Below are 13,504 nucleotides of genomic sequence, written 5' to 3'. Positions count from 1 at the left end.
AGGATAACCTTTCAGGATTTTAGAATATATAGAAACATAGTTATGCACACTAATGGTCCGTTTTAGTTTGGTTTATTTAAAAAAAAAAGCAAGTTCCATCTTATACCGTAACTGTCCAGTGGTTGTGCTTGTTTATGATGCCAATGATGAAGTGGTACACTGAGGGGTCAATCTGGAAATATTTTTGTTGTTGTTGTTGTTAGAATTCAAAGCCTTTGTGACCTTATCGTATTTACACTGAATAAAACCAACCTTCAGCTTTGTTAAATGACCTCGCCAAATATTTTTCATTTCAAAGCTGTCTATGTAGAATGCCTGCTCTGCTGACCGAGTGTTGAATCTCTGGATTTCCAGATAGATGAAGGCATTGATGACCTGCTGACAATGAGGTTCACATGAAGGTGCATACATGTTGTGTTTATTATACATAATAATAAAGTCAAGCAGCTGTTTGTTTGTGTACCTCACTCTCGAGCTCCAGACCTGGAGAAGTACTGTAAAGGTCAGAAAAGAAGACTTTGTATGGCCCAATTTTGGAGACCAACACAAAAACATTCTCCATGCATCTGTAATGCCTGTATTTAAAAACATACCGAGTGTATAATGTCCCTTTTCAAAGAGCCTTCCCATAGTTCACATCACAGATGCAATACTTCTAGCCTACACTGTCCTATGCGTGGGCTGACTTGAGTCTCTGAAACAGTTTCTGCTGTGGAAAGGTGGATGATAACACAGTGATAGATTATTTGTTTATTTAGTTCAGGGTGACAACACAACTACACTTTTAAATGTGTCTTGCCTTATACAAAATAAATATAATTTTTTTTAAAAAACGTATGTGAATTTATATTTTACTGTTTGTACATGTGCCCAGATCCAGCAGACGATGCTCTAGCCTCCTCATGTCTTCCTTGCCATCTTTAATGAGTTGGACAACATGTCGTCTTACATCCTTGTATTGCCTTCTGACGCGTCTCACGGACTCTAGACAGAAATAATGAATGTGAATTATGAGATGGGTTATTGTCCAAGAAGCCCCAGTGCTAACTAATTCCATATGGCTATCACTCAAAGCAATTGTCTAAAAAAAGGACTTGAGGATAGAATCATTTGATCTCTCTCTCTCTCTCTCTCTCTCTCTCTCTCTCTCTATATATATATATATATATATAAATGTAATTAATTTATTCATTGACGATGTCCTTAAAGACACTTGATGAAGTGGGACCAAACTTTGCATGGCAGTTTTCTAGTGATTTGGGCCTTACCTTCTTCCATTGTCACACGTCAAAAATCAGTCTGTTGCAATAACTGATTCTTTTTAGAAAACCTACAAATAAGCATCATTCAAAAAGTATAAATTAAAAAGAGCCAAAGATGTTGATAAATACACAATCAAAAATCAAATTTAAACAAAAGAATAATAAAGACTACAAAATTAATCAGTTTCGCTACATGACGTTCAAGCATGGTATTTTTTTTTGTAAAAAATGTTCATGTCCAAATATATATGGCAGAAAAAAAAATGCTATAGCAAAAGTGTTACAAGGTAACAACACAGTGTATAAACGCTTGATCAACATGAAACTGTTATTTATCCACTCAGTAGCCCAGTTTCGAAACCGCTCACGTGATGTCATAAGTACAGGCATAACTTGAAATATCATGCAAATAATAAAAAAAGTGGAAAGATTGTCACCTTGATCAGCAGAAGATCGATCTCACACGGTGTAAAACAACAGGTTTGATTGACAGTAAGACGTCACAGGTCACAGAGGGGGATGGGAATTAGTAGAGTAGCGGTGGCCATATAATATCTCTAACTTACACTCGTGGTCACTGATGTTTTGCCCCTCGTAGCAAAGGCAAGGCACGTTATTTATATAGCACATGTCATACACAATGGCAATTTAAAGTGCTTTACATGAAAAGGAAACATAAGAATATAAAAAGTAAAAAATAAAAAAAGAGAAAAAAATATTAAAATAGTAGCCTACATAAGCACATGTGCATTTCATTTTAGACCAAAGGACAGTGGGGTCGATTGAACATATCAAATCATGTTGTCTATTCATAAAGATTGTCAGACAGACACAGTGCCCCTTCATTTTTTACATTCTGCATCTATAATAAACGTTTGGACATTACTGAGAACAGAATAGGGAGTGGGACTTCTCATTTAAAAAGGAATCTGCTGCCCACTGCTGGACAACTTGAGACAACTTCCACTTTAGCAACAGATATAGCCTGATGGCCAAACACTTCCGAGAGGATTAATCACGTACATGTCAACACACAAACTGTGATCAAACCAACTGTTTGATCACACTACAAGGTAACACAAGGTGACAGGATTGCAAAAAATTTTACGGGGAACATTTCCTGTTTAAGTGGTGAACTTAGCACCAAAATATCATTTATTTATATTTTTATTTATAATTAAAAACAGTTACAATTACTTTTACTGGATGTTTTTATTTATTTTTATTTATTTATTTTACATTTTGGGTGGCTTATATTATTACATAAAAAAAATACTATGTTTTAGTGTGACTAGCTACTAGTAGGACTTTTGGTCTAACATAGCTTCCATCGTTACTCGACTGGCCAGAACTTGGTTGTAACTTTGTCGCAGTGACGCTTCCTTCCTTCCTTCTACTCGTAAGTCAACATTACAGTGTCTATGTGTAGTTTTAACTTGCTAGCTAATGTAATTTACTTGTTATGTATTTTACTTGTTATCAGACATAATCTACTCGAAGTGGGACTCTGTTGTACATGAAAAAACCCCATAGTAATTAATATTAAATACCATTGAAACCGTCTATACATTTCACCAAAAAATTTATTACACTATAAATAGTAACCATTGTGAAATAACTTAAAATCATTATGCATATTAGCCGATGTTATAACAGGAGTAAGACTTCAACAAAGCACATTACAGAAAAAAAAACATAACACAAAAAAAAAGATAAATAAAATGGCATTTAACCAGTATTTATTATTGAATTAAATATTCCCATTCCAAAAAACTGTATACAGAAATTAAAACCTTTTTTTCAACTTTTACGTGTGTATTTCATTTTCAGAATTATTTTGGAGGTCATCTGGTGGAAGCAGTGCTGTAACACTTCATAACCCAAAATAGTTGTCAGGTCCGGGTTGAGGAAGGAGACAAGCCAAGCGAAGTACCAAAATAACAAAGGTTTATTTAACAGGAGGTAACTCAAAACAAACAAGAAACAGTGTGCTGGTGCACAAACAATAACCGACCAGGACTGAAGGAACACACAGGACTTAAATACACAAGGAAACAGATCAGGGAAATAAGACACAGCTGGGGCAAAACAAACGAGATAACTAAACGAGGTGATTAACAAGGCACAGGCGAGACAAGTGAATTGGAAACAAAGACAACACAGTCCAAACATGAACGGAAACGTGCCAGTACTCCCCCCCCTCCCCGAAGGCGCGTCCTTGCGCTGTATAACATCCTAAGGGGTGGGAGGGTGGGCGCCCTGGAGGCAGATGAAGGCGTGGTTGCCCAGGACAGGAAGCCTCCAGGGCGGAGCTGGCTGCTCGGGGAACCAGGGCAGAACAGGCTGTGGGCGTGACCACGACGGAACTGTCGGACCCTTGGGCATCCATAGCGGAGAAGACCCCGGAGGCAGATGAAGGCATGGTTGCCCAAGACAAGAAGCCTCCAGGGCGGAGCTGGCTGCTCGGGAACCAGAGTAGAGCAGGCTGTGGGCGTGGCCACGGCGGAGCTGTCGGACCCTTCAGGTGGCCATGGCGGAGAAGCCCCTTCGGGTGGCCATGGCGCAGAAGCCCCTTCGGGTGGCCATGGCGGTGAGAACCCCTCGGGTGACCGTGGCCCCTCGAGTGGCCAGGACGGAGCTCTATGGCCCCCCCCAAAAAAATACTTGGGGAAGACTGGCTCTGGCTCTTGCTCGAAGACTGGCTCTGGCTCTTGCTCGACCGGGCAGCCGACCCCCGACTCGGAACTGGACTCGGAACTGGACTCGGAACTGGATCTGGCCTCTCTGGGCCAACAACTGTCTCAGGCTCGGCGGGCATGACGCGAACTGCCTTGGCTTCGGCAGATCTGGCGTGAAGTGCGGGCTCGGCTGGACTCGGATCTGGACTCGGAACTGGATCTGGCCTCTCTGGGCCAACAACTGTCTCAGGCTCGGCGGGCATGACGCGAACTGCCTTGGCTTCGGCAGATCTGACGTGAAGTGCGGGCTCGGCTGGACTCGGAACTGGACTCGAAACAGGATCTGGCCTCTCTAGGCCAACAACTGGCTCAGGCTCGGCGGGTATGACGCTCTCAATCACAGGCGCGGCGGGCCTGACGCGAACTGCCTTAGCTTCAGCAGATCTGGCGTGAAGTGCGGGCTTGGCTGGACTGGCGTCAAGTGCAGGCTCGGCTGGACTGACGTGAAGTGCAGGCTCGGCTGGACTGGCGTGAAGTGCAATCGCGGCTGGACTGGCGAGAAGTGCAGGCTCGACTGGACTGGCGTGAAGTGCAGGCTCGGCTGGACTGGCGTGAATTGCAGGCTCGGCTGGACTGGCGTGAAGTGCAATCGCGGCTGGACTGGCGTGAAGTGCAGGCTCGACTGGACTGATGAGAGGAGGGAGATCAGAGAAGTCATCATCTCTGGAGATATGTTCGATTGTGCAGATGACTGGCTCAGGTTCTGGCTTTACTGGACTGATGGGATGAGGGTCTGGCTGGACGTGGGGATGTTGGTGCTGAAAAAGTTGTCTGGACCCATATCGCCCATATCCTCCCCTGTGACCTCCACGGATACCCCGGAACACAGCTTGGCGGGTTCCCACAAAGGCCTGCCTACATATCTCCATCTTTTTCCTTTTTATGGTCGGTTATTCTGTCCCGGTCCGGGTTGAGGAAGGAGACAAGCCAAGCGAAGTACCAAAATAACAAAGTTTTATTTAACAGGAGGTAACTCAAAAAAAAACAAGAAACAGTGTGCTGGTGCACAAACAATAACCGACCAGGACTGAAGGAACACACAGGACTTAAATACACAAGGAAACAGATCAGGGAAATAAGACACAGCTGGGGCAAAACAAACGAGATAACTAAACGAGGTGATTAACAAGGCACAGGTGAGACAAGTGAATTGAAAACAAAGACAACACAGTCCAAACATGAACGGAAACGTGACAATAGTATTTATTTACATTTCATTATTTATTTGTTTTTCTTCCTCCAGGCACCCACTGTGATCATCAGCCCCATCAGCCCAATGTGATCATCAGCCGGACAGTAAGTTGTCATTAAAGAGTGCATCTGCTTTTAGACAGAGACGTGCAGTTTTTACAGCTTTATTTTGCAGGACACCGAGTACCCATCCTCAGAGGCGGAGGGAGATTGTCGTCCTCCTCCTAAATCTCCTCTTCCTTGTTTTAATGTATTAGCTATCCATCCATCCATCCATCCATCTATCTTTTATGCAACCAGGCCCAGCCAGAGCAGGACAACTGGGCATAGGGGCTCACTACCAGCGGGGCTCAAATTCATACAAAGCCATATTACATACAGCCATTGAGCCCGTTCAGCACTGGTGCTGATATGCACTGCAAATGCAACCGTTTTCCATTGACAGGTGAACAGTTGGAGAAAACTCAAGTTCACTTAGCGTCAGGCCGTCTGCATGCATGCAGCGCTAAGGGTCAAAGGCAACAATGCCATTTAACACATACTGAATAGTTGTCCACAAGACTTTTGAATTACTATTCTTGTAGGCTAGAATTTTTTCTACAAAATGATGTGAAAATCATTCTGATCACTCTTTCACAAACAGCAATATAACGCTTTTATAACGATTTAATTTTGCATGTCAGTTTTTGTGTCAGCACTGCTGTATGCGTGGGCCATGAATATTAATGTGATTCACACCAGGGGTGTGACTAAAGACACTCCCCCCATGGCTAATGGCCCATCAAGGTGCTGTGAGGCAGCCTGAACAAAGAATGAGGAACAAAGAATGAGGAACGAAGAATGATTCACTGAGGAATAATAAAAAAAAGAACAGCATTTATTCAAAATAGAAATCTTTCCCAACAATGGAGAAGAAAGAAAGAAAGTGAATCATTCTTAGTTCCTCATTCTTTGTTCATTCTTTGTTCAAAAAAAAGAGACCAAACTTTAGTTTTTTTTATATTAAAAAAAATGTTTTATTCAAAGAATCCTGAAAAAAACTATCACAGGTTATAAAAAAATATATTAAACAGCACAACGGTTTCCAACATTGATTTAAAAAAATAATCATCATATCAGAATGATTTCTGAAGGCTGATGGTTAGTGGAAGGTGCTCAGCAGAGCACACACATCTGAACACAGTCACACATCTTTATGCCACTCTTGAAAACAGTTCCTGTTCAACTGAAGACATAAGTGAACATTGAATAGACTCGAATGTGAGTCACCAGAGCTCAGTTGTGGTCCAGTTTGCCGTGCAGGACGGAATCGCACAGTCTGTGGAACCATGTCAACATCAGTCTCTGTTTTCCATGCCAGAGTGGACTGCCTGTTGCTTGCCTGCTGGTTAGCCTTGGCTCTCTTCGGGACAGGTGCTTGGACAAGTTCATTGTCACATCTGTAAAAAAACAAACAAAGAAACATGTGAGCATACTGATAACACAATTAAAGAAATTGTATTATCATTATCAATCACTAATGGCCATGGATAAAAAAAGACAACGTTTTTTGTCATTTCACACAAGAATAGGTAGGCTACTTTTATATTATGACGATGTAAACACAATTAGGCTTCATTTCATCTGTAAAATATTACGTCTATGCACTTACTCAGTATGATTCTCCATCGCACTGAGAACTGAGCGACACCTGCGTGCCCCTCTGCGGGGTGCTGGAGAAGGAGAGCTTGATGCAGACACATTCCTAAAAAACAACAAAATATAAGGCAAGGCAAGTTTATTTATATAGCACATTTCATACACAATGGCAATTCAAAGTGCTTTACATAGAAGAAATTAAAATAATAAAAGAAATAAGAATAATTAAAACAGTTTAGAAAAATAAAATAAAATAAAATACAGTACAGTACAAACAGTCGGACGAGCATTGGCACAGTGCTCATTCAGTAAATGCATAGCTAAACAGAAGTGTTTTGAGTCTGGATTTGAATGTGACCACTGTAGGAGCACATCTGATCTCTTCTGGAAGCTGGTTCCAGCTGCGGCTGGCATAATAGCTAAAAGCAGACTCGCCATGCTTAGAGTGAACCCTTGGTATTTCTAGCTGATATGATCCTAATGATCTGAGTGATCTGTTGGGTTTATATTCAGTGAGCATATCTGCAATATATTGAGGTCCTAGGCCATTGAATGATTTATATACCAGTAATAATACTTTAAAATCAATCCTAAATTTAACTGGGAGCCAGTGTAAAGACCTGAGGACTGGTGTGATATGTTCATATTTTCTGGTTCTGCTCAGAATCCTGGCGGCAGCGTTCTGTATGAGCTGCAACTGTCTTATGGTCTTTTTGGGAAGGCCAGTGAGGAGTCCATTACAATAATCCACCCTGCTGGTGATGAAAGCATGCACAAGTTTCTCTAAGTCTTGTCTGGAAACAAAGCATCTAATTCTTGCAATATTTTTCAGATGATAGTATGCTGATTTAGTTATTGCTTTGACATGACTACTGAAACTAAGGTCTGACTCTAGTGTCACACCAAGATTCCTGACTTGATGTTTAGTTGTTTGACCCCTGGAGTGAAGGTATGCGTTCACCTTGAGAACTTCATCTTTGTTTCCAAATGCAATGACTTCAGTTTTGTCTTTGTTTAATTGAAGAAAGTTTTGACACATCCAACTGTTTACTTCATCAATGCATTGGCACAGGGAGTCAATGGGGCTGTAGTCGTTAGGCGATAGGGCTAAGTAAATCTGTGTGTCGTCTGCATAGCTGTGGTAAGCAATTTGGTTCTTTCTCATTATTTGGCTCATTGGGAGCATATACAGGTTGAACAGGAGTGGTGCAAGAATTGAGCCTTGAGGAACTCCGCATGTCATGGATGTCCACTCAGACTTATGGTCTCCTATACTCACATAATAACCTCTCCCATCTAAGTATGACCTGAACCATTTTAGGACTATCCCAGAAAGCCCCACCCAGTTTTCCAGCCTGTCAAGAAGTATGTTATGATCGACAGTGTCAAATGCAGCACTGAGGTCGAGTAGTACCAGCACTGATAATTTGCCTGAATCAGTATTTAAGCGAATATCGTTTATTATCTTTATGAGCGCTGTCTCTGTGCTGTGGTGCGGTCGGAAACCAGATTGAAAATGGTCAAAGGATCCATTCAAGCTCAAGAATTTGTTCAGCTGACTGAAGACAACTTTTTCAATGATCTTGCCTATGAAAGGAAGATTTGAGATCAGCCTATAGTTGCTTAATATGGTCTTATCCAGATTGCTCTTTTTCAGGAGGGGCTTGACAACTGCAGTTTTCAGGGAGTTAGGAAAACTACCAGAGAGAAGTGAGGCATTTACCACTTCTAGAAGATCTGCTTCTAGACTGTTTAACACACTTTTGAAAAAAGATGTGGGAAGTGTGTCAAGGGCGCATGTTGATGTTTTAAGGTGCTGTACGGTTTCTTCCAAAATGTTGCCATTAATTTCTTTGAAATCAGACATAGTAGCTACTTTCTCAGGTGGTCTGGTCTGTCTGACCCCAGTGCAACTCAAGGATGTGCTGATCACCTTTCTGATATTATTGATTTTCTCAGAGAAGAAAGAAGCAAACTCACTGCACTTGTTCTCTGAGAGCATTTCACTGGGAATCTGGCTTGGAGGGTTTGTCAGTCTCTCTACAGTAGCAAAAAGAGTGCGTGTGTTGTTTAAATTGCTGTTTATAATATTTGAGAAGAAAGTCTGTCTAGCTTTGCCTAGTTCCATATTGAAAGCATGAAGGCTGTCTTTGTAGATGTTATAATGGACTACAAGTTTTGTCTTCCGCCACATGCGCTCTGCTTTTCTGCATTGTCTTTTCATATTTTGCACTGCTGTTGAGTTTCTCCAAGGTGCTTTTTGTCTGCCACTCTTCTTCCTGACTTTCACAGGAGCAATATCATCAATTACACCTTTAACTTTTGAGTTAAAAGAATCAAGGAGAAAATCAACAGAGTCTGCAGATATGCTTGGTGTTAAGGATATAGCCTTCATAAATAGGACACTAGTGTTCTCATTTAAGCATCTCTTCTTGACAGACACAGATCTAGCTTCAGTGGCAGGAGAGATCAATATATCAAAGAAAATACAGAAATGATCAGACAGTGCTACATCCTTAATAACAATCGATGAAATGTTTAGACCCTTACTGATAAGTAAATCTAGAGTGTGTCCACGATTGTGTGTGGGTCCATGTACATGCTGAGTCAGATCAAAAGTTTTTAAAACAGTTTTGATTTCTTTTGCCATATTGTTTTCTGCATTATCTATGTGAATGTTAAAATCTCCAGCAATGGCAAAACAGTCAAACTCTGAGGTAATTGTTGATAACAGTTCTGTAAAGTCCTCAGCAAAGGCTGGAGAATATTTTGGAGGCCTGTAAATAATGATAAGTAAAATGCGTGGAGCACCTTTTAACACAATACCCAGATATTCGAAAGAAGGGTAATTCCCAAATGATATTTGCTTACATTGATAGATATCTTTAAAAAGAGCAGCTAGACCCCCACCTCTCTTAACAGCTCTGCAGACACTCATAAAAGTAAAGTTAGGAGGGGCTGCTTCATTGAGGATTGTTGCACTGCAGCTGTCTTCTAGCCAGGTTTCATTTAGAAGCATAAAATCTAGGTTGTTTGTGGTTATTAAGTCGTTAACTAGAAGTGATTTATTTTTAAGTGAACGAATGTTTAAAAGTGCTAACTTAACAGTCGTACTTTTTGTCCCCACATCAGTCTTACTTTCACATGTAATAGGCACCAGATTAGATGGGTTTGCTGTACGGCTATTGAAGGCCTTAGACTTTCTATCTTGTAATAGAACAGCAATAGAGAAAGATACAGGCACACTGGGTTCCCGCTTGTTTTGTAAACATTTGAGAAAGTTACTGTTATCAGAGCGGGGACCCGACACATATCACTGAGAGCTGGTATCAGTTGTTTTTGGTTCACCTCGAGCAGATGGAGGAGGGTGTGGGCCCTGGCGTTGTGGCAGAGGCCGAAGAGCTCTCACAGGAGGAGGGGGAGGGCGAGCTGGGCCCGCAGGCTTTGGTGGCAGCGGTGCCTGTCGTTTTTTGGTTGTTATCTGGGGGCTTGCAGCAAAAGAGTGGGATAGTTTGGTTCCAGCATACACCAGTTCTTCCATTTTCTGTGAGAAGCACAGAAGTGGCGATGCTGGGGAGAGGGAAAAGGTGTCTGGTGAGAGGGGCTGTTGCTCTGGTGTTAAAGGAGGCTGTGATATGCTGTCCTGGCTTCCCTGGCTGTTTTCCAGGAAGTCGTCCTTGGGTGCTGAATCTTGGAGCAGTTCTAATATGTCTGTCTGTGGTGAGCTCTGTGGGCAGGGCTCAGCTGAGATGGTGTCCGTGAGCAGAGGTTGTTGTGGCGGAGTGGTGTTATCATTGTCCTTGTGTGATATGTCAACCGCATGTCCATTTTTCTGCTGAAGTGAAGTCCTGTGGTCATTCATACTGTGTCCAGGTGTGTGTGTGCCATTCAGATTGAGTGGATTGGCACACATTGCAGAAGGATGATTGAGGGAGAAGTAGAAATTGTCCTTTAACACTCTTGAACCAAGTTTGTTTGGGTGATGGCCATCCCGATGAAAAAGTTGTCTCTGACTCCAGAAAAGATTGAAATTGTCAATGAAGTTTACTCCTTTTATATTGCAGGTTTTTTGCAGCCACGTATTTAGCCCAAGCAACCGTGAAAACCTGTTTGTTCCTCTTGCTGGGAGTGGTCCACTGATGAATGTTTGAACTTTCAGTCTTTTAAGTGTTTCAAAAAGTTCATTGAAATCCTTCTTAAGGAGTTCTGACTGCTCTTTATGAATATCATTCTTCCCCACATGAATGATGAGTCGATTTGCAGTCTTATGTTTCATCAGAATGTTCTGAAGTTCCCTGTTTATATCAGAAGTTGTTGCTTTTGGAAGGCAGCACGTAGTTGTATCCCTGCTGCTAATGTTTCTGATTATGGAGTCCCCCACTATCAGAGTCCTGGGCTCGGCTGTGCTCTGAGCTGAGTGCCGCTGTCTGCTCGACCTTGAGCGCCAGTTAGCATCAGTGTTAGCTACTGGCCCATTCAGTCTGTGTTCGATCACATTCATCACATTTGGGGATTCCTCATTTACATTCATTAGTACTTCAAATCTGTTCTCAAGATGTATAGGCGGTGGTAGCAGACCAGTGTTTGCAATCCTTGTCAGAGCTGTATCTGGGGTAGAGGATGCTACTGCGGGCAATATGTGATGCTCGTGACAATCTGATGTCTCGAGTGCCTTTGGGTCTCGCTCCCTGTTTGTGCCATCGATTTGTAAGTCGATCGGCTTGTTTCTCTACCTGTCGAGGAGCACTAGTTTCATGGGACTCACCGGCTGTATGCTGAGGGTGTCCATGACGAAGCTCTGTTGTGTGCTCCGTCTGGTTTGGTGGTCCCGTAAGTAACTTTGTTTCAAGAACTGCAATCCTTTGTAAAAGTCTGTGGCAGTTAGTGCAGCAAGTAGATTCTTGAACCTGAAGAGGCATTTTCTCTCTTATCCTTATGAATGTAGGCAGTTGTGTTTTCCTTTCCCGGAATGTAAGCTGGTCGGGTAAAAGAATTCTGCGTTTTTGTAGTAATCCAAACTTTGTTGTCTGAGCACTGTGCTGTTTGCTGAAGATAAAATTAGGTGATAAAAGGAAATAAAATATAAAAATATAGGAGATAAAATGTAAAAGCGATAGAGCAAAGCGCGGAGCAGTAAGCAAGAGCGTCCGAACAGTAGCTGAGCAGGAAGTGTATTACTGTTAGCATACATTATTCAAAGTAAACTGATGAGCAATTGATGGTTATGGACGCACAATGTTGATTGATGATGGGCCATAGGACGGAGAAATATCTATTTATGGGCCATAGACCGCGTCACCACGAGTATCTGTTGATGGGCCATAAAGACCGCACACATTTAGTGACGCACGCAATGAACGGATCATTCGCGAATGATACATCACTACATTTCAAACATTTAACACCTGTATTCACAAACATCTGTGCATGTTTGAAGGCAGTATGAAGCATGATAAACAGTGTCATAGGCTGACCAAAACTGAACATTTATATAAAAATATAATGTATTTAGACAGTATCACATATTTTACCAGAGGCTGAAATATATTTGCACTATATAGCCTAAGCAGATATTCGCAAACAAGCTACATTACACATAAGGCAGTATTTTAGCATGAATCAGTGTCATAAGCTAATCAAATCTGAGTGAAATATATTTAATATGCAAATATGTTTAAAGAGCAATATCACATTTAAAAAAGTTTACACTTGAGCATATACACGAATGTTAGGGATATTGTAAGGCAATCGTTCCTGTAAGATGTCAAAAGCTAGCCAAAACTAGGCAAAATATAGTCTGAAAATTCATATGAGTTCTATATTATCAGAAAAGGAATTATATAACAGTAAACAACTTACTCTGAACTTGTATCCTTAGCGGGATCAATTCGCTCTTCAAAATGCAGCCGTTCGTCATCCGAGTTACAATCTTCCTCTGAGGAAAAGGTGAACTCTTCCTCGCTGTCCAGAATCATCTGAAGGGCGTCTTTACCGGAGAAGCGTGCCATACTCAAAACGCGATGAACTATCAGTGAATCTGATCTGATGAAACTTCGTGTTTGTATGGCATTGATCGGGGGGCGTGTGCGAAGCATAGATCACCTAAAGTAAACTATTTACCATGTGAATAGTGCCGGGGGCGGGGCTGCCTCAGCTCATTAGAGATAATGAAGGGAGAACGAAAAAACGGTACATCTCCTTGCTTTCTAACGGTTTACATAAGCTGAGAATATTTGTTTTTTATATAAATTACTTCATTTAAAAGAAGAGAATCCAAGCTTCATAAAGACATATCTCACGTGTCTGTGTGAGAAGTATTCGCTGAGTTACAGTTCATTTTCGGACGCGTTTCAGAATAGACTTCACAGAATAGACAGAGAGAAGGCAGAACTCGCATCAGGTTTATTTTTCTTTATTTGGCGAAAAGCACAACACTTTGTTTTTATTGTGAGTATACACACAAAATAAAACACATTTAACAGGATCGACTGATGTATAACACAAGCAGTGTTTGGAATAACGCCATTTAAAAGAACGGCGTTAGGTTATGACGTTATTTTTTCAGTAACGAGGTAATCTAACTAATTACTTTTCCCGTCGTTACAACGCCGTTAACATTACTGGATGTTAAATGCGGTGCGTTACTATGCATTGATTGAATAAACTGTGTAATCC

General features: G+C 41.5%; 1 protein-coding gene and 1 long non-coding RNA gene across 2 annotated transcripts in view; one reads left to right on the top strand and one right to left on the bottom strand.

Moving 5' to 3' along the window:
* Positions 1-13,504, top strand: part of LOC309480406 — a 75,487-nt gene that overhangs the window by 28,299 nt on the left and 33,684 nt on the right. The window lies entirely within an intron of this gene.
* On the bottom strand, positions 6,242-12,903 carry LOC309480388 (uncharacterized protein). The gene is made up of 3 exons (XM_082144827.1): positions 12,689-12,903; positions 6,843-6,935; positions 6,242-6,630 (listed from the first exon to the last, which is right to left on the bottom strand). The coding sequence occupies exons 1-3, from the start codon at positions 12,835-12,837 to the stop codon at positions 6,375-6,377; spliced, it is 498 nt and encodes a 165-aa protein (XP_082000953.1). The 5' UTR covers positions 12,838-12,903; the 3' UTR covers positions 6,242-6,374.

The sequence above is a fragment of the Leuciscus leuciscus genome (genome assembly GCF_965113295.1).
Source record: "Leuciscus leuciscus genome assembly, chromosome: 18".
NCBI classification, from domain to species: Eukaryota; Metazoa; Chordata; class Actinopteri; order Cypriniformes; family Leuciscidae; genus Leuciscus; species Leuciscus leuciscus.
This window is presented reverse-complemented; position numbering and strand designations above follow the sequence as displayed.

Coding starts and splice junctions, on each gene's coding strand:
- LOC309480388 (XM_082144827.1), bottom strand. CDS start 12,837: ATGGCACGCTTCTCCGGTAAAGACGCCCTTCAGATGATTCTGGACAGC. Junction 6,936..12,688: donor GCTAAGGATACAAGTTCAGA/GTAAGTTGTTTA, acceptor GTTGTTTTTTAG/GAATGTGTCTGCATCAAGCT. Junction 6,631..6,842: donor GCGATGGAGAATCATACTGA/GTAAGTGCATAG, acceptor GTTTTTTTACAG/ATGTGACAATGAACTTGTCC.